We start from the raw sequence: 21,378 nt of genomic DNA, 5'->3' as shown, positions 1-21,378 counted from the left end.
ATCTTTGGCATATTTACATTTGACAGTAACTAGGAACAAGTTTTCAATAATGCAAAACCATGTTATACAGGTTTGCTGTACGGAATGAACTGAGCTTTAAAACAGTGTCTCACTGTGCAACACATCCTGTACAGAAATACAATAGCAAAAAATACAAACAGAAAAGATTCCGTTAATATAAAATAACATGCAGCTTAAGTAGAATGCTGTGCTAAACTGGTACAGCTGAAACTTGACTGAATAGTGTTTAAGTACGCTTTTCTTGAGTATGACACAGCTGAACATTGTACACATTATAAAAAATATATAGATATAAATAAGTGCATATAAACTGTTTAAAAAAAAAAAATCATCAGTCTCTGGTGGGCAACATTTATTTTTTTTTTATAACCTACATTTGCTGTATGTTCATGAAGATTAGACAGCTATCAGTCATACACCCACTTTCAACAGTCACATCCTCAAACCCCATAGAAATATATATTTAAGATGAACAAGCATGAACATTTTATTTTAACCATAAGAGGGACATTAAGTACAACCAGATATTGTTAACCTGTGCTCATCTTCCAGGCAAACTAAAGCTCAGCCATGCAAAATTCCACCATTACATTAGCAGGTTAGGCATCTTTTAATACATAATAATGTAGTATCTAGACTCCTACATAAAGTTTAAAACAACCTTAATAGTAGGCTCACGTCTACTAAAGGTAGCCATTCATCAAATTTAATTAAAAAAAACCAAACTATTTAATCTAAACTGTACATGCCAGTTAATATTTTCTCCCCATTTACGGTCATGTTTAGAAGCTGTAGCTACTTACTTATTGGCAACAAACCGCATAACCGTCCAGTCTTTAGGAAACATTTCAGGTCGAATAAGTATCCGAAACACCGTAAAGATTTGCAATAAAAAATCCTATAGAAAAACAGAAACATATAAACTAGTCAGATATTTTAAAGGTGCAAATAATGACCAGCACAACATATCTGCCACAATGTCATAAGCAGAAAACAGATTACAGTGATTTCCTATTGCAAGCTTTAAGAAACAAGCTCAAGCATATCTTGGCACAAGACACTTTAAAATTGTTCAAAATTATTTATACCACAAGCTATTAGACTCCAAATATCATCCCTGTTCTGACCATTAACAAGTGTAGTCACTCTAGAAATACACACATTTTAATTCATAATGGAGAAATGGGGAAGAATGTCTTATACACTGTCCTTGCCAATTCGTATTCCAACTACTTTGAAAAACTGGATGTCTGGAGTGAATATGAATACAGAACCTGAATGAGAAGACTATAAACAAATCTCTTTACTAAGAATTATCATAAATGTGTTCGGTCCGCACTTTGTAACTGTGGATGTAGTCTAAGGACTGCAACACCATATATTCACAAGCAAAAGTTTTGGTAACAAGTGTGTGGAAAACTATCATATTACCACATATACTCCGGCTTATTGCTACAGTAATGATATAGGACACTCCTCCTTCTCTAGCAAGAGAGATGAAAGCCCGGGAGGCCCCTGCATCGATGAGAGGAAGCTAGAATAAAGTGAAAGTAAAACAAAAAGGTACCTGCTGGGGTTACTATTCCTATTAATGTCAGGCATTTGGGGTTATTAATTTAGTTTCTGTAACTCCATGTGCCTCAAATTAATATCAGTTAACCCCATCATGTCCCTCATATTAACCCCTCGGTGCCCCATATAAGGGTTACTAATATGTGAGGCACAATGGGGGTAATAATAAAGGACCTTAATTATGAAGATAGCTAATTTTTACCTCCATATGTCCCACATATCAGTAACTCTTATGTGAGGCACACAGGGGGTTAATGTGAGGGTCATGATGAGGTTAACTTCTATTACTATGAGGCACATGGAGAAGACTATAATGCACATGACCATGATGTCTCATTTAATGTAAACTGATTGGTATTTATTTTAATTTTTTAAATTTTCCAGTAGCTGCTGCATATCCCCTCCCCCAGGCTTATACTTGAGTCAATAAGTTTTCCCATTTTTTGTGGCAAAATTAGGGGCCTCGGCTTATATTCGGATCGGCTTATACTCGAGTATATACGGTATTACATATTCCCCAATGATGGGGTTTTATTTGAGCTGACATACATTTTTATTCCTAATATTTGCACTCCATGTTAATAATAAAAGTGCATCTCTAAACCATGACCTATATTAGGTAAAATAGGTGTTCCCATTGTTAGAATGTGCAATCACTTCACAATAGGTGGTTTATTGACCTTGATTTCCTAGAGGTCCTGGAATAGAAGGGACCCCAGTGAAACTAACAGCACTCAGGGCCAATAAGATGTGCAAGGAACCCTAAGTGCTCTGCCTTTCTATGTACAGAGGGTGGTCATGACACTCCTGTGAAAAGACTATAGTCTACACCTGCAGTGTGGCTCCTTCATTCTCAGGATATCACTTAACAAGATGAGAATGAACCTTTAAATATACAATTTGCTTCTACTTTTCTATGTCAATAATTATTTGCTGTATTTTTAGCATTTGGCAGTTACCAGATGACAAATACGCATAGGAATGTAAGGCTTACATGAAATGCAGGAATTTACTTCAAATATTGCATTTTCTGATGACTTAATCATAAAAGACTAAACTTCAATCTGTACTGCCTAATTGAATTACATGGGTTTCTGACTTGGTAGTAAATTATAAATGAAAATGAGTCCTTCATTAGCTAAGTACTAAATAATAAAGCATTCAACAAAAAGCTCAACATTCATGCGACCACTTAAAAGACCTCTGTGGAAATTATTCTCAAATATTTTATGCTGCGGTCTTGATTTATTTTTGATGAACATCATCTTCATATACAAATCCTGAGATAGGACGTCCTTTAATATGTAGTGAAGATTAAATGGTGGACACTGCACGCTCATTGGTGGGACACAGGCAAAAGCAAGAACGCAACAGAATTTCTTTTACGTGATACAACCGAAAAGACAAATCGGGGGATTACAACACTAAGGTCTGTAATATATCCCTTCATGCAGGTCTGCAGATGTGTATATCAGTTAATTTACTTACACCTGCCTACTGAGGATATGAGAACAAAATATTGAAATATATTTCATTCTATCAAAATTCTACAGAAATAGAGATCCAGTTTAATTTGGTTTGCAAGTCTTTATTGTTTTGTATGAGGCGCTAAACTATTTATAAGCATCCAATTCCAAGAATCCTCAATAAAAGTAATTCTGTGTATGGAAAAAATAAACATTATGACGAAATTGAAATCTGAAACAGCAGGTCACATAATATCCTTTTAAAGTTTAAATAAAGAGACAAGACTTTCATTTACATTTCTTGAAATGTCACACCATTCACATTCAACAGTAAAAAAAATGGAAAATATAACTATGCTGCAGACTATAAAATCTGCAGCATAATCATTATACCAATGGATTCAATATGGAAAAAATACAGTTCCACTAAATGACAACAGGACTAATCTGAACATGTGAACATAGCCTAAGTACTTATTCACACAACAGAGTTCTCCGGCTGCCTGGTATTGTGTTAATAGCCTGCACACAGCCTCACGGATGTAAATTCATCTCTTCACATGATTGTTGCTGTTAATGGCCCCTGTGTGACCTATCCCAAAAAAGATAGAATATGTCATATATCAGGATAAAGTTTATGAAGGATCTGTGACAGCGGATTACTTAAGCGGTTAGCTAAAAAATAAAAGATTTTTAGGGGTTTTTATTTCCTGCTGGGGTTTCACACCCTGATCTAGATACTTGCCCGTAACTGCCACCCAGTTCCACCCCCAATTACTTGGGTGACATTTTCCACTTTGTCTGCAGTTAGGGGTGGTTATCTAGAACAGAAAGCGAAGCCCTGACACAGAACTAGCCCTGTAAGGTACTGTCATCAGTTTTATACCGATTTTCCTGCTGACAGACTCCCTTTAAAGGAACTGAAGAGGGAAAGTAAATGTCATCTAAAGAAGGCAAGACATGGACAGACTTACAAAAGTAGGCATCGATGTCCCTAAGCAAGAAGAGTCCAAACAAGACTCTTAGAGGACATTAGACAAAAACAGACCTTCAACATCAAAAACCTTCAACAACTGGTCAAGAAAGAAGGCAACCTCTAGAAGAAATGATAATAAACATGCCCCACAGTCTCTGGCGGTACGCTAAGACTGAGAACATGGTCTCCCCTCAGACCACTCAGTAAAGGTGCCATCTTGACTTTAACCATGGACTTTCAACCTGTCTTAGCAAACTGCCCTAGCAGCATTTTAGAAGAGCCATGAGCTCTGATAGAGTTACTCATTAATGTTACGCTGGGGATCCAACAGTGAGCTGTATTCATTACTCCCCGCTCTACTCCCTGTTGCAGGTGCTGAGTACTGAAGTTACAGCAGACACTAGAATAGAAAATAAGTGGAGAGCAGAGCGGTGAGTAATGAATCAATATACCTTGTGTGGGAGCACCCAGGGGACAATACACCAGGTATAGGGGTAATATGGGACCAATATACTGTGTATGGGGCATTGAAGGGGCCATTATGCTGCATGTCAGTGCGTTGAGGGGGCGTAATGCTGTGTGGGGAACCAGAAGGCATTATATTGTAGAGGGGGGCATTATACTGTGTGGGAACACAAATTGCCAATTCTTCCTGAACATTCAGGAGAGTCACAAAAAAGGGTGGCCTTCCAGAAGAGTAAAGAAATCTCCTAGGCCTGAAAGAATGCTCCCACGTACAGCAGGCTCTTCGCCAGTTGAAATGTTATGTGGGTAAATTATGTGCCAGTCAAGTTTTGAAAAAGGGGCATGACTGACCTGTTGGGTATCTGTGTTACAAAAAAAAATCAGCTTTGTCAAAAGTAAGCTTGGTCACGCTACATGTTTTTACTGCATTTTTCACACTGAAGAAGGACCCATAACATGCTAGACATCATATGATGGGCCCCCCATGCCCTCCAACACCACCCTCCACCACAGAGTCCACTGCCTTGTAATGGGGTCCATCACTTTAATGGGAAGAGTAGTGCTGCATGTCGAGCTATTCTTGCAATCCAGTCGGACATAGCTACTGACAAAGGTGCCAAACACAGCCTTATTTTGTAAACATCTCAGTAATTATACATTATTAATAAATCTATAATATATTAGTTAATTCATTTTCAGAAACCTTATTTTGACTTAAACTCCACCGAAAACTGAAGCCCTCCTCCCGATCCGACTTCACAGCTCTGCTATTTATGGTATATAAGGGAAATATAGAAGAAAAAACCCTTTAGTTAACCACTTACTCGAAGTTCATCCTTTGTGTTGAAGCTTTCTAGAAGTTGTTGGTAGTGTCTGTCTGTCATCTGTCGCAACAGTGACAACAAAGATGCGACAAATTCTCCCTGGAAATACAAATATCATTCAATAAGTGAATGTATCCATGTTAATTCAGAATGCAAAAAAAAATACAGTGTATAAACCCCGACCCTCAATAAAAGAAGCATAATTGGATAACAGCAATGTACTTTGTAGCGAGCTCATGCAAGCTGTAGAATGACAAGGACATATTGTTAGAACTTACTGACATTTAATTGGCTCTGTGGGGAAGAACATGACAAATCCTGAACATTCAGCAAAGCTGTGGCATCACTGCCAACAATATTGCTGATATGGCAACCAGATGCTCTTCATAACCTCTTACGCCATCCAGAAGGAGAAGAGATTTTGAAAAACCTTTTTTTTTCTAGTTTAAACATACTGTATATGTTGCTTTTATTACAAGAGAACACAGATCAAGGCTTGTAAAACAAATCCAAAAGCAAACCAAGGCTAGGCCATAAATAATAGATCTGCATGGGTCTGACAAAGTTGACAGTGCAGCTTCCAATGATGTTTATATGCTGCACTGCTCACTCGTAGTACAAACTGTGGTAAGGTTTGGTACTACAGCACTATCCCGCTGAAGTCTATGGAGAAGCGCTGCAGTACCTACACTCACCACAACAGTTTGTTATGGTGAGTAAGCAGCACAGCTCCTGGAATATAAACATTACGGAATGCTGCCCTGTCCCGGTACACCTGATGTGCAGGGTCCCCGCTGTCATTCCCATACAGATCTAATATGGATAGCTTAGCCCACAATAGTTAAAGGGGTTGGCCAATTTCAGACCAATATTGGCAAACAAATGTACAATAGAAGGATATACAACTTTCCAATTGATACTTTCTGTATCAATTCCTCACAGTTTTCTACATCTCTGCTTGCTGTCATTCATTCTGTTACTTCTAGAGGATAAAACTCTGACCATGGTCATGTGATTTACGGTCCATGGTCATGTGATTTACGGTCCATGGTCATGTGATGTACACACAGGTGCACGGCTGATTACCTGGCAGATGTCTGATTACTGTGCTGTATAACGAGCCGTGCACCTGTGTGCTCATCACATGACCATGGACCGTAAATCACATGACCATGGTCAGAGTTTTATCCTCTAGAAGTAACAGAATGAATGACAGCAAGCCGAAATCTAGAAAACCGTGAGGAATTGATACAGAAAGTATATTGAAAAATTGTATATATTTTTATTGTACATTTGTTTGTCAATATTGGTCTGAAAGTGGCCAACCCCTTTAATGGTGTAAATTCTCAAACACACAAGATCTTGGTGGATCACCTACGGCAACTATCAAATTAACTTCTAAAGAAGCTGTCTCAAGAAAACAACTTCTGTGCACATTGTATGTCCTAATGGGGCATGTCGACATCACACAACTAATGGGGTCTAGCTCTCCTTAGGAAATGCCTGGATGTTTTTGTCGTCCCCAAAGACAAACAACTGTCTGCATGTACTACCAAGAGCGGGACCTAGGGTGATCAGTTGATCAGTGCATTCTGAAGGAGGTCAATGGGATGAGAGCAAAGAACAAGTACTTTTATTTATTTATTTATTTTAAAGCCTTCTCAGCCTCAGGTTTTGTTTTTTTTTCAGGGGGCTCAGAAAACCATTTTATGCTAATTCCCAACATGGTTTTCCCATAGTAAAAAAGCACTGTGGGAAAAACCACGGCAGCAACGCATCGCGGTTCTTCCCGCAGTGCTGTAAACAGAGAGTTTGCAGAGGTTTCCTCTGCGGAATTTCTGCTTCAATTCTAACTAAGAAGAAACCTCCAGCGTTTCCATAGATATAATTGACATGCTGAAATTTCCAAAACCGTGCTGAATCACAGCGTGTCCACATAGTGTTTTTTACCGCAGAGTGGGATTAAGGATCACTAGAATCCCAACCACTTTGCCCTGACTGTAAAACACTGTGATTTCTTCCGCTGCATTTCCACTGCAGGCAAATCACAGAGCAAGGTCTCAATAAGATTAGAACTACATTGGAATATGTTGTCTTTAAGGCTACATGCACATGAAGTGTGCATTGCCACTGTGCCATATGTGTTTATATTGGACAGCACTCTGACCCGTTCTTTTATTATTGCTCTGTATGTTATCAGAGATCTATGTGGGTGGCCTTAAGTCCAGAGGCAAAACTCAGGAAAGGTGCTATTCCCATCTGATTTGCTGCTCATTAACTAAAGTGTATGGGTCCGTAGAGGGCAAGAATGGCACACAGATACCATCCATTTCCATCCATGCAGTTTTGTCTTGGACCTACAACTATGGGATCGAAAGTACCCAGACACCCCCAAAAACATACGTTTTTCATATTAGGTGCATTGTGCTGCCACCTACTGCCAGGTACTCCATATCAGCGACCTCAGTAGACATTAGACATCGTGAGAGAACAGAATGGGACGCTCCGCGGAACTCACGGACTACAAATGTGGTCAGGTGATTGGGTGCCACACATCACGCAGGTCAATGCCAAACGACACCTCTCTTGGTGTAAGGAGCGTAAACATTGGACGATTGAACAGTGGAAAAACGTTGTGTGGAGTGACGAATCACGGTAGACAATGTGGTGATCCGATGGCGTGGGTATGGAGAATGCCCGGTGAACGTCATCTGCCAGCATGTGTAGTGCCAAAACTAAAATTCGGAGGCAGTGGTGTTATGGTGTGGTCGTGTTTTTCATGTAGGGGGCTTGCACCCCTTGTTGTTTTGGGTGGCACTATCACAGCACAGGCCTACATTCATGTTTTAAACACCTTCTTGCTTCCCACTGTTGAAGAGCAATTCGGGGATGGCGATTGCATCTTTCAATACGATCGAGCACCTGCTCATACTGCACGGCCTGTGGCGGAGTGGTTACACGACAATAGCATCTCTGTAATGGACTGGCCTGCATAGAGTCCTGACTTGAATCCTATAGAACACCTTTGGGATGTTTTGGAACGCCGACTTCGTGCCAGACCTCACTGACCTACATCGATACCTCTCCTCAGTGCGGCACTCCATGAAGAATGGGCTGCCATTCCCCAAGAAACCTTCCAGCGCCTGATTGAATGTATGCCTGCGAGAGTGGAAGCTGTCATCAAGGCCAAGGGTGGGACAACACCATCTTGAATTCCGGCATTACCGATGGAGGGCGCCACAAACTTGTAAGTCATTTTCAGCCAGGTGTCCGGATACTTTTGATCACATAGTGTATATATGCCCATGCTTATGTGCATGTAGCCTAAGTGTTTCTGTTCTTGTAAGCTGTAAGATCTGTGTGTCACATTCAATGAAAACAGTCATAGTGTTTATTGTATTCTAAAACTGTTAATACTGGGTTGCAGAGGCAGGCGACACAAGATGATCACTGCACAGGTACAATTACAGTAGATTCATTATACAGTATCTGGGAGCTTGCTCCACTCCTACTTAAAAAAAAACCCAAGTAATATAATAAAATTCTTTCTGCTTGCAGTCACTATCAGATTTTCCCCTCTAGAGGTGGCTGTTGGCAGAAAGAAATACTATACATAAACATTGTGATCATCTTATTAAGAACTGTATAATTCTGAATGCAGTGAGCTCTCCCTACTGGCACTCACAGACATCCACAATCTCAGTGTCTACCTCTGCAAGTGAAGATACAAAGAGCGTTTGGAGCTCTTTAAATTAAAAAGGGAAAGCCCTGTCTTGCAAAATTGAACATACAAAATCTCTACACAAAAATAAGATTTTGGAGTACGTAAAGCAAAATGAATGCTAGGTTTTAACCTGATATGAAGTAATTTTTCTTGGTTTTAACCTCTATCACATCCTAAATCATAAACACCATAGAGCACCCACAATATGTGTTACCCTAGGAAAGGCATTAACCCCTAAATACCTAGGAGGTTTGCTTATATCATAAATATACCTGAATATATGCTCATTTGACTCAGGGAAAAGTATTTTAAATGATGACTAGAATACGGTGACGTTGTGTTTAAAGGGAACTTATGTTACTTAGCCAATGTAGGATGTGAACACATTCACCATGGCTATGTTTTATATATAAGGAGGAAATACATTAAATTAAGTCATATAAAACTGTATTGTGGGTTATAAAATGTCCAATGTACCTAGATGCTCCAACTTACTAAAACTGAAGTAGCAGTAAAAATGTAAATTTTTTTAAAATTATTAACAATCATAAAATTCCTAAACTCAACATGATTTTATGCAATAGTGAAAAATAAATTCACATTCCATGTTACTGCAAGAATACCCGACAGGTGAGCAAACAAAAACCTGTATAGGATATTACCAATGACATAAAGCATTCCACATGTTTAAACAGCGCAAGAAAGAATTTATATTATAGCAAACTGTCTGCATGCCAAGACAAAGTACTTACAGTCACATCCTGAAACTGAAGTCTCATTGCAGAGCCTGAAGGCTGAGGTCTACTTGTAATCTCTAAAATTGTCCTTAATAAAATATCCAGCAAGCTATTAACAATCACATCAACTTCCTTCATGGCGGACTTTTCCTAAAAATAACCAAACATATAAAACATCATTATGCACAAAGCTATGAAGGCCAGCATGGTAGCCACTTCAGATATCCCATCAGTAGATAAGAAAGCAGAGTACCATGATTATAATAATAACTAGCAAAGGGGATACAGTGGGGTCTCTTCTTGTAGGTAAACATTTTGTATACTGTAACAAATTCTCTTATTATAGGTACATTTTTATGAACACTTTTTAGGGAACATAAACTTGCAACACTATTAATTAAAAAGAAAATTTTACATTTTGTGTCTTATAGAAAATCTTTTTTTTAAAAGAATCCTTAAAGTCAGCTAACCACAAGTGTTGTAAGTCTGTCCTATTTACCGTTATATTCTGACATAACAGCCACAGGCAGAAGAACATTGATTGTTGTGTTAGCAGATGGTATGCCAAGGTCTACTACATTGTTACACCTGTTTGTGTGTCTGTTGAAGAATGAATTGCCGCTTTCACACTGACATTTAACAGACTTTATCGCTGCCTTGAGGGCACCAAAGAACTATGGCCTAGAAAGCATAATAACAATTATAATGGTCAAAGTAGCTAAGAGAAGAGGTAGCGTACACTTCACAGTCTTTGGATCTTCTACCTAGGCTGACTTTGCTTAACTGAGCAGTTAAACAAACTTTAGAATCCATTTGTGTGCAAAGTTGAATTTGTAAAGAAAATCTAAAACATACAGGGGTGGGATTCAAATTTTGTCAACAGGTTACTTGGAAGGGGATGGAGATGAAGGTGGTGTTCGCATCTAATAAACATTTTACATGTTCAAAAACATATTTAATAAACATTTTTTGATAGAAAAATACTTTCCAATACAGTAAACAAAGTACTGTACAACAATAATAACCAGGGCGTAACATAAAGCAAAGCAAAAATGAGACAAAAAAATCATGTTTAATAAGTGTGACAAAAAGACAAAGGGAGGATAGCTGTCAGAAACTTTGTAAGGGGGGGGGGAGATGGAGGGTTAGTGGACTTCCACCGAATTGCTATGAGGGATTTAGCTGCTGTACAGAGGTAGAGTTTGGAGAATTTCTTAGCCATCTGTCTCAGCAGAAGGTTGAGTAGGTGGGTGAAAGGGTCAAGGGAAACCTCCTGCAGGAAGAGGTTGTTGATTATGTAATTGACCTCGTTCCAGAAACTCTCATCAACATACAGTCCCAGAATATAGGATAGGGAGTTCCCACAGCTTAGTTGCATCTCCAGCAGACTAATGGTATTATGGGATTCAGGGAGTGTGTACAGTACTGGTGAATCAGGAGTTTACACTCTTTAAATATTACACATGTAGAGGATTTAGCTGCACGCGACCAAATAATTTGTCATTGAGCATAGGAAATCCTTCTTCCCTCTCAATGGGTCATATACTTATGGACAGGAGGGGATTGGCCCTTATGGGAGGATAAGAGGTGGAAGATCGAAGTGATTAGGCCTTTTCTAGACGTGTCGGTCCGACACAGCCTTTCAAAAGCATTAGGAGGCAAAATCTTAAGCGAGAAGGTAAAGTGAACTATTTGACGGTAATAAAACCACTCCGTTTCGGGGAGGATCAGTGTTGCGGTTAAGCATTCAAAGGGCCTGTGCTCCATATTTTCTCTTCATTTTACTCAACTCAGTACTCTATACATAGTGAGAAGCATGGGACAGCTTTTTTTTTTTCAAGTGGACAAAAAAATCCCTACATGCAGGACTTTCTGTCCGTTTGAAAAAACAGACAGTAAGTGTCTGTTTTTTTTTTGATCATCGAGTTCTAAGGGCAACGGACATATAACATATAATGGACAGTAACTGATAGCCATCTGTTTGTGTTCGTTTGTGAACCCTACCTTATATATGCTTTAAACTTGTAACTTAAAGAGGACCTTTCATCAGATTGGGCACAGGCAGTTCTATATACTGCTGGAAAGCTGACAGTGCGCTGAATTCAGCGCACTGTCGGCTTTCCCGATCTGTGCCCCGGGTAAAGCGCTATCGGTCCCGGTACCATAGCGCTATACAGTCAGAAGGGCGTTTCTGAGACTTAGCCAGGGACGCCCTTGTGCCCAGCAGCGCCTATCGCGCTGTGCTGTGGAGCGGGGAGGAACGCCCCCTCGCCTCCTGATAATAATCGTCTATGGATGAGAACTGTGAGCAGAGGGAGGAGGCGTTCCTCCCCGCTCACATAGTACAGCGCGATAGGCGCTGCTGGGCAGAAGGACGTCCTTGGCTAACTGTCAGAAACGCCCTTCTGACTGTAAAGCGCTACGGTACCGGGACCGATAGCGCTTTACCCGGGGCACAGATCGGGAAAGCCGACAGTGCGCTGAAATTCAGCGCACTGTCAGCTTTCCAGCAGTATATAGAACTGCCTGTGCCCAATCTGATGAAAGGTCCTCTTTAAAGGGATTTTACCATTGAAATGAATTTTTTTGGAGATCACATGTCGGAATAGCCTTTAGAAAGGCTATTCGTCTCTTACCTTTAGACGTGGTCTCCGCTGCGCAAATTAGTTCTCTCTGCTGCTCAAAAACACGCTCCAGTGATGCCTCTATCTTCGACTGGATCCTCCCCTTCTTTCGTCATCTTCCTTTACGTCACCTCCGATGCCTGCGCAGTTGGCTCTGCCAGTGAGACTCCAGCAGAGCCGAGTGCAGGCCGGTGGCCATTTTTGGGAGACCGCTCTTGCTCTTGTAGTTCAATACAGGAGCGGCCTCCCAAAAATGGCCACCGGCATGCGCACTCGGCTCTACTGATGTCTCACTGGCAAAGCCAACTGCAAAGGCTTCAGAAGTGACACAAAGGAAGACAAAAAAAGAAGGGGAGAATCCAGCTGAAGATAGAGACGTCGCTGGAGCGTGTTTTCGAGCAGCAGTGTGGACGCCCCCATCACATTTTCAGCACTGGGCTCCGCCCCCATTGCTGCAAGAGAACTCATTTGCATACCGGAAGAAACCGGTATTTCTAAGGAACGGCGCAGCAGAGACCACGTCTAAAGGTAAGAGACGAATAGCCTTTCTAAAGGCTATTCCGACATGTGATCGCCAAAAAAATTCATTTCAATGGTAGAATCCCTTTAAGCTTAATGAAGTGATTTATCGAGCCAGATATCAGTTAGTCAGATTCAGAAAAAGTGTTTATAGCTGGTTGATTAAATTACAGATCTCTTTCTCTGCTTGGGCCGTTGACTTATCTCCTGTATCTATATTTTCTTCTCTACCTTTCTCTGTGTACTGCTTTTAGTTGCTGAGCCTTGATAAAAGCTACAAAAGTTTCTTCATCAGTGCCTATTTTCTCTTTATGTAACTCCAGATCTGTGTAGATTACAACAAACCCAAAGCACACTGCTGAACTAAACTAAAAACCAGGAAGTAGAGGAGAGAGGAGACAGGAAAGCAGCTGAAATCCTGAGATAGGAAAACAGCTTAACTCCTTTAACTGTGCTTCTTCTACCCTGGGTGGTACCTACAGTATAATACTAGTAAGAGGCAATGCTCAAATCACAAGAAAGAAATCAGGCCCAGCATCTAATCAAAAATTCTCCACATTATGTAAGTTAATTTGTGATTAGTAATTAGCGGCCTAGCAACAAGTATGTATTTATTAAAATTGAGGTGGGCAGAAATGATAGCTTTACAGCTGTATGCCAAGCACCTGCAGGGTACTTCTCCTATATATAGATGACTGTGGAAATAGTTTACAGAGAGCTCTGGATTACTATTCAGCACACTGTATGTTAATGTATATAATAAGTGTCTTGCAATTACTTACAGAGCTGTTTTTCTTGCTTAGACAAAACATGTTGCTAAGGATACGTGCGCACATTACAAGATCTCTCTGCTCCTGCAGATGCATGTGGAGGTGGTGGAGGACGACAGGGAGAAGAATAAACCGGGAATCTAAAACGACAACACATTACATATTGTTATACAGGTCAGATAAAGCACTCAACAAGTAGACTATATTGTAAGAAATTTAAGGGATAGCCCATAATTCAGCAGGCCCTTGAAATAAATTTTTAAAGATGAAAAAATCATGTGAAAATAACTTTTATAACAAAAAAAATCTTAAGAAAAAAGTTTACCAAACCCTCTTATTTCAAAGTGACGGATGTGTGTGGGAATCAAGGGAAATGAAGATTGGGCATGCTGAATTTCATCGCCTGATCCTTTTGCTGCCACAAGTGTCTCACCCCACTGATGCATGTATAGGAGTCAAAAGGTGTCTGGGCACCTTTAAAAAAAGATTTATTTAACGCATTGGCATACTATTTATCTGCGATTATTGTAAAACTAGAGGCAGATTACTTTAAGAATCAAACATCTCATCAGAATTACTCACAGCCAAAAAGTTTTTTTTTTATATAGTTGGCTAGAAAATAACATCAGGGCTTCCTTTAGTTCCGAGATTATAAGATTTCTTCCCTGTTGCTATAAAGATTACTGAATCAAAGCTAATTTTGCCTTGAAATTAAGGTTTGCACCACACCTCACTGCATACACAAAAGTGTCTTGGCAATCAATGATTCCACTTAATTGAAAAACAACACTATTCTGCTTCTTAGAAAATAAAGCTATTAAAGCCTATAGACCAAATGTTCCTGAAGACAATGGAAAGAACAAAAATAAAATATAATTAAGAAAATGTGTCATAAAATAATATAAAACCCGCTACACGATTCTGTATTTTAGGATATAATGCCATTAAAGACTATAGACCAAAATCTTCCAGATGACAATGGAAAGAACAAAAATAAAATATAATTAAGAAAATTAGAATCATAAAATAATATACTAAAACCTGCAACACTCTTCTACATCTTAGAAAATAAAGCCATTAAAGCCTATAGACAAAAATCTACTTGAAAACAAAACAAAAATAAAATATAATTAAGAAAATAAGTGTCATAAAATAATATAAAACCCGCAACACTATTCTGTATCTTAGAATATAAAACCATTAAAGCCTTAGGCAAAAATCTTCAAGGAGACAGAAAAAAAACAAAAATTTTAGTAACAAAATAAGCATAAAAAATAAAACCTGTAATCTGGAAATATTCTTTAGTGGACTTTATCAACAATCTTTAATTTTATGAAATTTTTACAAGTCCCTAAAAAATGGAATTAATAGCATGTTGTTTAAGGGAGTCTGTCAACAGTAAATTTGACCAAATGTAAATTGCCATTTTGGTCATATGCAAATGAAGAGAAATGTGCTTTGGAGACATGCCTAACCTTGCCTGGGCTATGGTCTCCCGGACAAATAACTTTCCACTGATTTTCATATGAATAAAACAACAATTTACAAGAAAATAAGGCTCTAAAGCTAAAATAACAGGCACATATGGAAATTGTAGAATGCGCCCCTATAAAATACTGGGATTAGGTTTATAACCAATTTACTCCTGACAGGCTCCCTTTAACCACCTATACAAAGAGAGGACTCACAAACAAGCCACAAGTAAGAACATATCTGCTGTACCATAGGCAAAGGTGCCATATACAGAGAATTATAAAGGAAATGTTTATATAGGTTTCTTCTGGTGTGTATATAATTGTGGTTTCATCTTTATAAACCACAATTAGAAAAAATAAGGTAGGGGGAATCTAATGTTGATGCAGATGCGTAGGCCACTAAGACAGAGGGCTCTTGAGAAACCACAAAAGTGACTTTTAACAAATTCTTGTAGTAGGTTTATAAAAAGAGAAGATACTCTGCCACTCATGAAGTATTAGAAAAATGCGCACAGTTGACATTAAAGTTCACCAAAGCCCTTATTCCAACTTCCAGGTGGCTTTTCATATCCATTCACCTAACCATTTCATATCCATGGATGTGCAGGAAAAAAGTGAAGTCCTATGTATTTCTAGAAGATGCTTATAGATTTTATACCTATACAGAAATAGCACACTATGCAGTATATGTATTACTACCCTTACCAGGATTGCTATAGAGCTCGCTCTCCACTGTCTTTGCAATGCATTGAAGTTTTATCTCCTGGAGAGAGTCATCGGCATGCATGACTGTTGGCAGACTGCCCAGAGTATCGTGCACTAAGTTTGCCACTTCCCGAACATCAAACAGCTTCAGCATCTCTGAGTATACAGCTGGGAAAGAATTCAGAAATACAGCCTGGAGAGATATAGAAACACATATAGTCAGGGGACAAGCTACTGATTAGAGTCTAATACTTACAACCTATAGAAAATGTATATCAATAATAGGCTTCAGCATGAACATAGAAATACAATACAATGGTGCTGCCTTTAAAGGAAATACAGAAGACTACACCAATGTAACTTCTGGCCTCTGAGGGAATCCAATGTGATTTACAAAAGGACACCAGGAGTCCCACTGAGTTTTTTTATACACTTACCCTGCTAGATATAAGCTCACTGAGTTTGTTTCAGGTTAGCAGGAATACCAATAGCAACTGAATTCTGAGCCTGCAATCTATCGTCTATATGCAGATATGTGAAGCTCAAGGTATTCCTTGACAATAATGCTAAGTCCAAACACTAAGACCCTGAATACAGCTAAATGTTGTATACCCCTCACTCTTATTACATTAGCCACTCTAAGACTATGAAGATCCCTTTGTTATAACAAAAAAGCATTTATGAACATCTTGTACACAAAGAGCACGCCTTTGTGAATAAAGAATTTTAGGTCTTTAGGATAAATTAAAGTAAAAACAGGAACCTGTGACTGAGACAAAGCACTTGCTCCTTTGCTTTCTTTGGATAGGAAGAAACGGATTGACATCATAAGCTCTTGAATGCTGCAGCGGAATTCTTCCTCATTCTGTCCACCAGTTGCAAATGAAAAAAGTTTCCGAGACTGAACAATATACTTAAAAATATATTCTTGAGCCTACAAGATTAAAGAGAATAATGGTTATTGTAACTAGAGACACCAGAAAAGGGCTCAACTAAGCAAACTGAGTTACTTTATGTAGGATAATTTATACGTCGTGTTTCTAGGAGTTTCACTTTGGTTTGTTTGACTACTACAACAGCCAGCGATGTAATACATACAAGCTAGGGTAATGAACTGTGTATGAGACTCAGTTACTGTCTCCTCATGATCCTGGCGACTGCAGTTATTGAAGTACAAAAATAGGCCGATTGCCAATTATCACCACATCAAAGTGAAGCAGCATAAATCAGTAAAGAAAAGATCAACCTGTATGGAAATGAGTACAAAAGTACATCTGATTTTCCTTTTCATTACCTTTAATACCTCCTGGATATGCTCCTGACGTTCTGCTTCAATTATTCGGTCCACATACCATTTCAGCACTTTTATGAGGTCTCTGAAAAGTCACAACATAACTTATAAAATAAGCTTTTTATAAACAATGTAAAAAAATAACAATAAATGTTAGATAACACGAAGGCCTGGTTCACATCTGCATTCGGTAATCCATTGGGGGAGTCCGCATGGGGACCCCCCAAACAGAATACCAAACTCATTGACAAGCGGTTTTCCATGTGGTGTCCACATGAGTCATGTGGAGAAATAAGTACTTCATGAACTACTTTTCTCTCTACATGATTCGTGCAGACACCGCACAGAAAACACACGGACCCCATTATAGTCTATGGGGTCCGTGTGCTTTCATTGCTCACCACTTGTCAATGCGTTCGGTATTCCATTCTGGGGGTTCCCAAGAGGACTTCCTGAATGGAATACTGAATGCAGATGTGAACCGAACCTGAATTTTCATGACCTAACTAGCTGCAACAAAGTTTCCACAAAACATATAACGCAGAAAAGCTAACAGTATATTCCATGTTGGTTAAACACTTTTTGCAAAAATGACACACAGTGTTATGTCAAATGTCAAACTGATGGGGGTGGTACCTGAAATAAATTCTTATTGGTCATCGATTACATGTATATGTCTGTATATGTGTTCGTAAATGCATTGCAATGTGGCCTGCACTGGGTATAACAAACAGTTTTTTTGTATCAAAACTGTCTGATAAGAAGCAGGCAACCTGCCAGAGTCTGGACTTCATTTCTAAAAACGTACTGTAAATATCTGGGCCATGGGGATGCCATAGGACATTTCTTGTTATATTTGTAAATGAGACTTTTAGAATAGTTTTCTACATATGATATTTTAAAACTCTTAACTCCATTTGGCACTTTGTATTAAAAGACACAAATACCGTATTTTTCGGACTATAAGACGCACCCAGGTTTTAGAGGAGAAAAATAGGGGAAAAAAATTTTCAGGCAAAAAATGGTAAAATATTTAATATATGGGAGTTGTAGTTTTGGAACAGCTGCAAGACCACATTGACAGGTGACCCTGCAGCTGCACGGGGATGTATAGGGCGTTTTTTTTTGTGGGGCCAGGTGTACTTTTTAGATATACCATTTTGGGAAATGTTTATTGCTTAGATCACCTTTTATTTAATTCAGAGGCAAAACAGAGAGAAAAACCCAGCGGTTTAGCACTTTTGATTTTGACGTTCACTGTACATAAAACTATTAGTAGACTGGGCATTTTCAGACACAGGGATACCTAATGTATAGGTTTCACAGTAATGTTATACTTTTATATGTATTCTAGGGAAAGGAGGTGAACTTTTATTTATTTTATTTTTTATTATATTTTTTTTTAAGTGTTTTTTTTTTTTTTTACTATTTTATTATCCCCCGCCTAGGGGGCTTGAACCTGCAATCATTTGATTGCAAGTCCCATAGACGGCAATACAAGTGTATTGCCGTCTATGGGAGATTCTATACATTACTATCGCGGAGTGTCATAGACCAGCCGCGATAGTAATATATATCTATGACAGGCCTCGGAGCCTTCATTAGGCTCCCAGCTGTCATCGGAACAGGTCGGCTCCTGCGGCCTCGTCGTGCAGGAGCCGGCCTGCATCACTAAAGGTATGGGGCCGGTGGGGACCGGCCCCGGGGCTAACTGACTGCCGGGACCTGCGGAGGAGGAGTGGATTTGCAGCATGGCCGCGCTACTGCCACCGCTGGTTTTCTTCAGCGGCAGGAGCGTGGCAATCTGCAGGCCCCGGCAGCTAAGACACTCCCCGGCATCTGCTGTAATAGACCGGCGGATGCCGGGGAGTGTCTTAGCTGCCGGGGCCTGCAGATTGTCACGCTCCTGCCGCTGAAGAAAACCAGCGGTGGCAGTAGCGCGGCCATGCTGTAAATCCGCTCCTCCCCCCACATTCAGACTATAAGACGCACCCTCATTTTCCTCCGAAATTTTTGGGGAAAAAAGTGTGTCTTATAGTCCGAAAAATGCGGTATATAAACATTCGCTCCTGCTACAAGATGCATCTAATACAATCAAACAAATCATGTAAAAACATTGTACCTGTAAGCAAGGGCACCTGAAAAATGTCCTTCTATGTAAGTGTCCATTACTGGTTTAAAGTGCTGGAATTTACTGTCTTGTAGTAAATTTATTATGTGAACCTGAAAACACAAAACATCAATAAAAGGGAGATAAAACATTAAGGAAACGGTTAACCTTCATTACTACTACATTATTACTTTTCCAATAATCTTGTCAAGAGTCTTTATGGCACTTACCAAGCAGTCAAAAACTTTGGAGCTGTACTTCTGAGAACTTTCATTTAAAATGCCGAACAAGGTGTCCAGTGTGTCCTGCAGAAACTGAAGGGGAAAAGATGCAGAATTTAGCAAGTTTAACAATGTATTACTGTAAGGTACAGTTATATACTCACACTAGACAGCTTACCTTCACAATTTCAGAACCGTCAATCTCCTTTAATTTAGACAAGGAGCCTGGGATTTTATCAGGGTGCATTCTCCATTTAAGCAAATCCAGCATGTCCCCTAAGAAGACATAAAACAACAGCAATAACATAACATGTATTATAATAAAATCAGATATTGGAATAAAACATTCCTTTACAGAGTGAAGACCCTCAGCACCAATGCAAAGGCCCACCAACTATAATGTATTTTATATAGTACAGATCTTTTTGTATTAAGATGAAAAACCTCATTGGCCCCCAAAGGCTCTTGGGCCCACCAGCAACTGCACCTTCTACACCCCCCTGATTACAGATGGGCACAATCATTGTGGTTAGTAAACTATTTTACTGAGAAGGTAAACCTTTCCCTTCTACCAACAACAAAGAGATCCGAAAGATAACCATATAGTACACTGAAGTAAGGGGTGATAGCCAAACTTTATTATATTTGTTTTGTTTTACATCTAGATGTATGAAATATAAAAAACAAAAAAAACTTTGCAAGTCTTCAGTAGGTGATACCTTTTTTAATGGCTAACTCATAATGATGACAGAATATGACGTTTCGAAGCTTTCCTCTGAGCTTCTTCTTCAGATATAACTAAAAAAACACTCTGTAGAGGCTGCATATTTATAACTGGACACAGGGCTAGAATTACAGGAGGGAGGGGGGAAGAGGCTTATTACTATATACTTATAACAACAAACAATCAATTGCCAGATCCCCCAAGTTCTTATCTTAATGGCTGTCTTAATGATGTGTATAAAAAGACATAAACCCACGTGAGATGTTCATCCCATTGTCCAACGTCTGGAATAGGGTCATGGCCTTGTACTCATAAATCAGTCGCTGTTTCCTTGATTTAAAGTTCCCTTTTAAGATCAAGATTTTCATGTCATTGATGATGCTGTGGTGTTCCTGGCAAAAATGATTTGGCACGGGAAGATCAGTTCTCTGTTGTTTGATTGTATGGCGATGTGAATTAATTTTCATTCTGAGTTTCTGACCAGTCTCTCCAACATACAGATTTTCAGTGGAACATTTGGTGCAAATGATCAAATACACCACATTAGGTGTGTTACAGGTGAACGTACCTGGGATTTTATATTCCCTGTTAGAGTTTGGTATCTCTATCCTGTCAGTGGTCAGTATGTGGGGGCAGGTTTTGCACCTCTTCTGTCCACATGGGAATGTTCCTTTGTTAGTTGGAGGTGACAGAGAGCTGCTAATAATCATATTCCTGAGGTTTGGTGGCTGTCTGTAGCATAGGACCCCCCTCTCCTATGCTACAGACAGCCACCAAACCTCAGGAATATGATTATTAGCAGCTCTCTGTCACCTCCAACTAACAAAGGAACATTCCCATGTGGACAGAAGAGGTGCAAAACCTGCCCCCACATACTGACCACTGACAGGATAGAGATAACAAACTCTAACAGGGAATATAAAATCCCAGGTACGTTCACCTGTAACACACCTAATGTGGTGTATTTGATCATTTGCACCAAATGTTCCACTGAAAATCTGTATGTTGGAGAGACTGGTCAGAAACTCAGAATGAGAATTAATTCACATCGCCATACAATCAAACAACAGAGAACTGATCTTCCCGTGCCAAATCATTTTTGCCAGAAACACCACAGCATCATCAATGACATGAAAATCTTGATCTTAAAAGGG

The 21,378-nt window shown here is 39.3% G+C and overlaps 1 protein-coding gene across 2 annotated transcripts in view; it reads right to left on the bottom strand.

Annotated features, from left to right (window-relative positions):
* Window positions 1-21,378, bottom strand: part of DOCK4 (dedicator of cytokinesis 4) — a 259,057-nt gene that overhangs the window by 75,288 nt on the left and 162,391 nt on the right. For both annotated transcript variants that reach the window (XM_075274203.1, XM_075274204.1), the window contains exons 18-27: window positions 19,679-19,776; window positions 19,510-19,593; window positions 19,292-19,392; window positions 17,173-17,254; window positions 16,642-16,812; window positions 15,879-16,071; window positions 13,711-13,838; window positions 9,801-9,935; window positions 5,325-5,423; window positions 825-919 (exon numbers count right to left, since the gene is read on the bottom strand). In XM_075274203.1, coding sequence (XP_075130304.1) covers window positions 825-919; window positions 5,325-5,423; window positions 9,801-9,935; window positions 13,711-13,838; window positions 15,879-16,071; window positions 16,642-16,812; window positions 17,173-17,254; window positions 19,292-19,392; window positions 19,510-19,593; window positions 19,679-19,776 — 1,186 coding nt within the window. The remainder of the gene's footprint in view (window positions 1-824; window positions 920-5,324; window positions 5,424-9,800; window positions 9,936-13,710; window positions 13,839-15,878; window positions 16,072-16,641; window positions 16,813-17,172; window positions 17,255-19,291; window positions 19,393-19,509; window positions 19,594-19,678; window positions 19,777-21,378) is intronic.

Source organism: Leptodactylus fuscus, chromosome 5 (genome assembly GCF_031893055.1).
Source record: "Leptodactylus fuscus isolate aLepFus1 chromosome 5, aLepFus1.hap2, whole genome shotgun sequence".
NCBI lineage: Eukaryota > Metazoa > Chordata > Amphibia > Anura > Leptodactylidae > Leptodactylus > Leptodactylus fuscus.
Note: the sequence above shows the minus strand (reverse complement) of the source record. Positions and strands in the feature narration are given on the sequence as shown.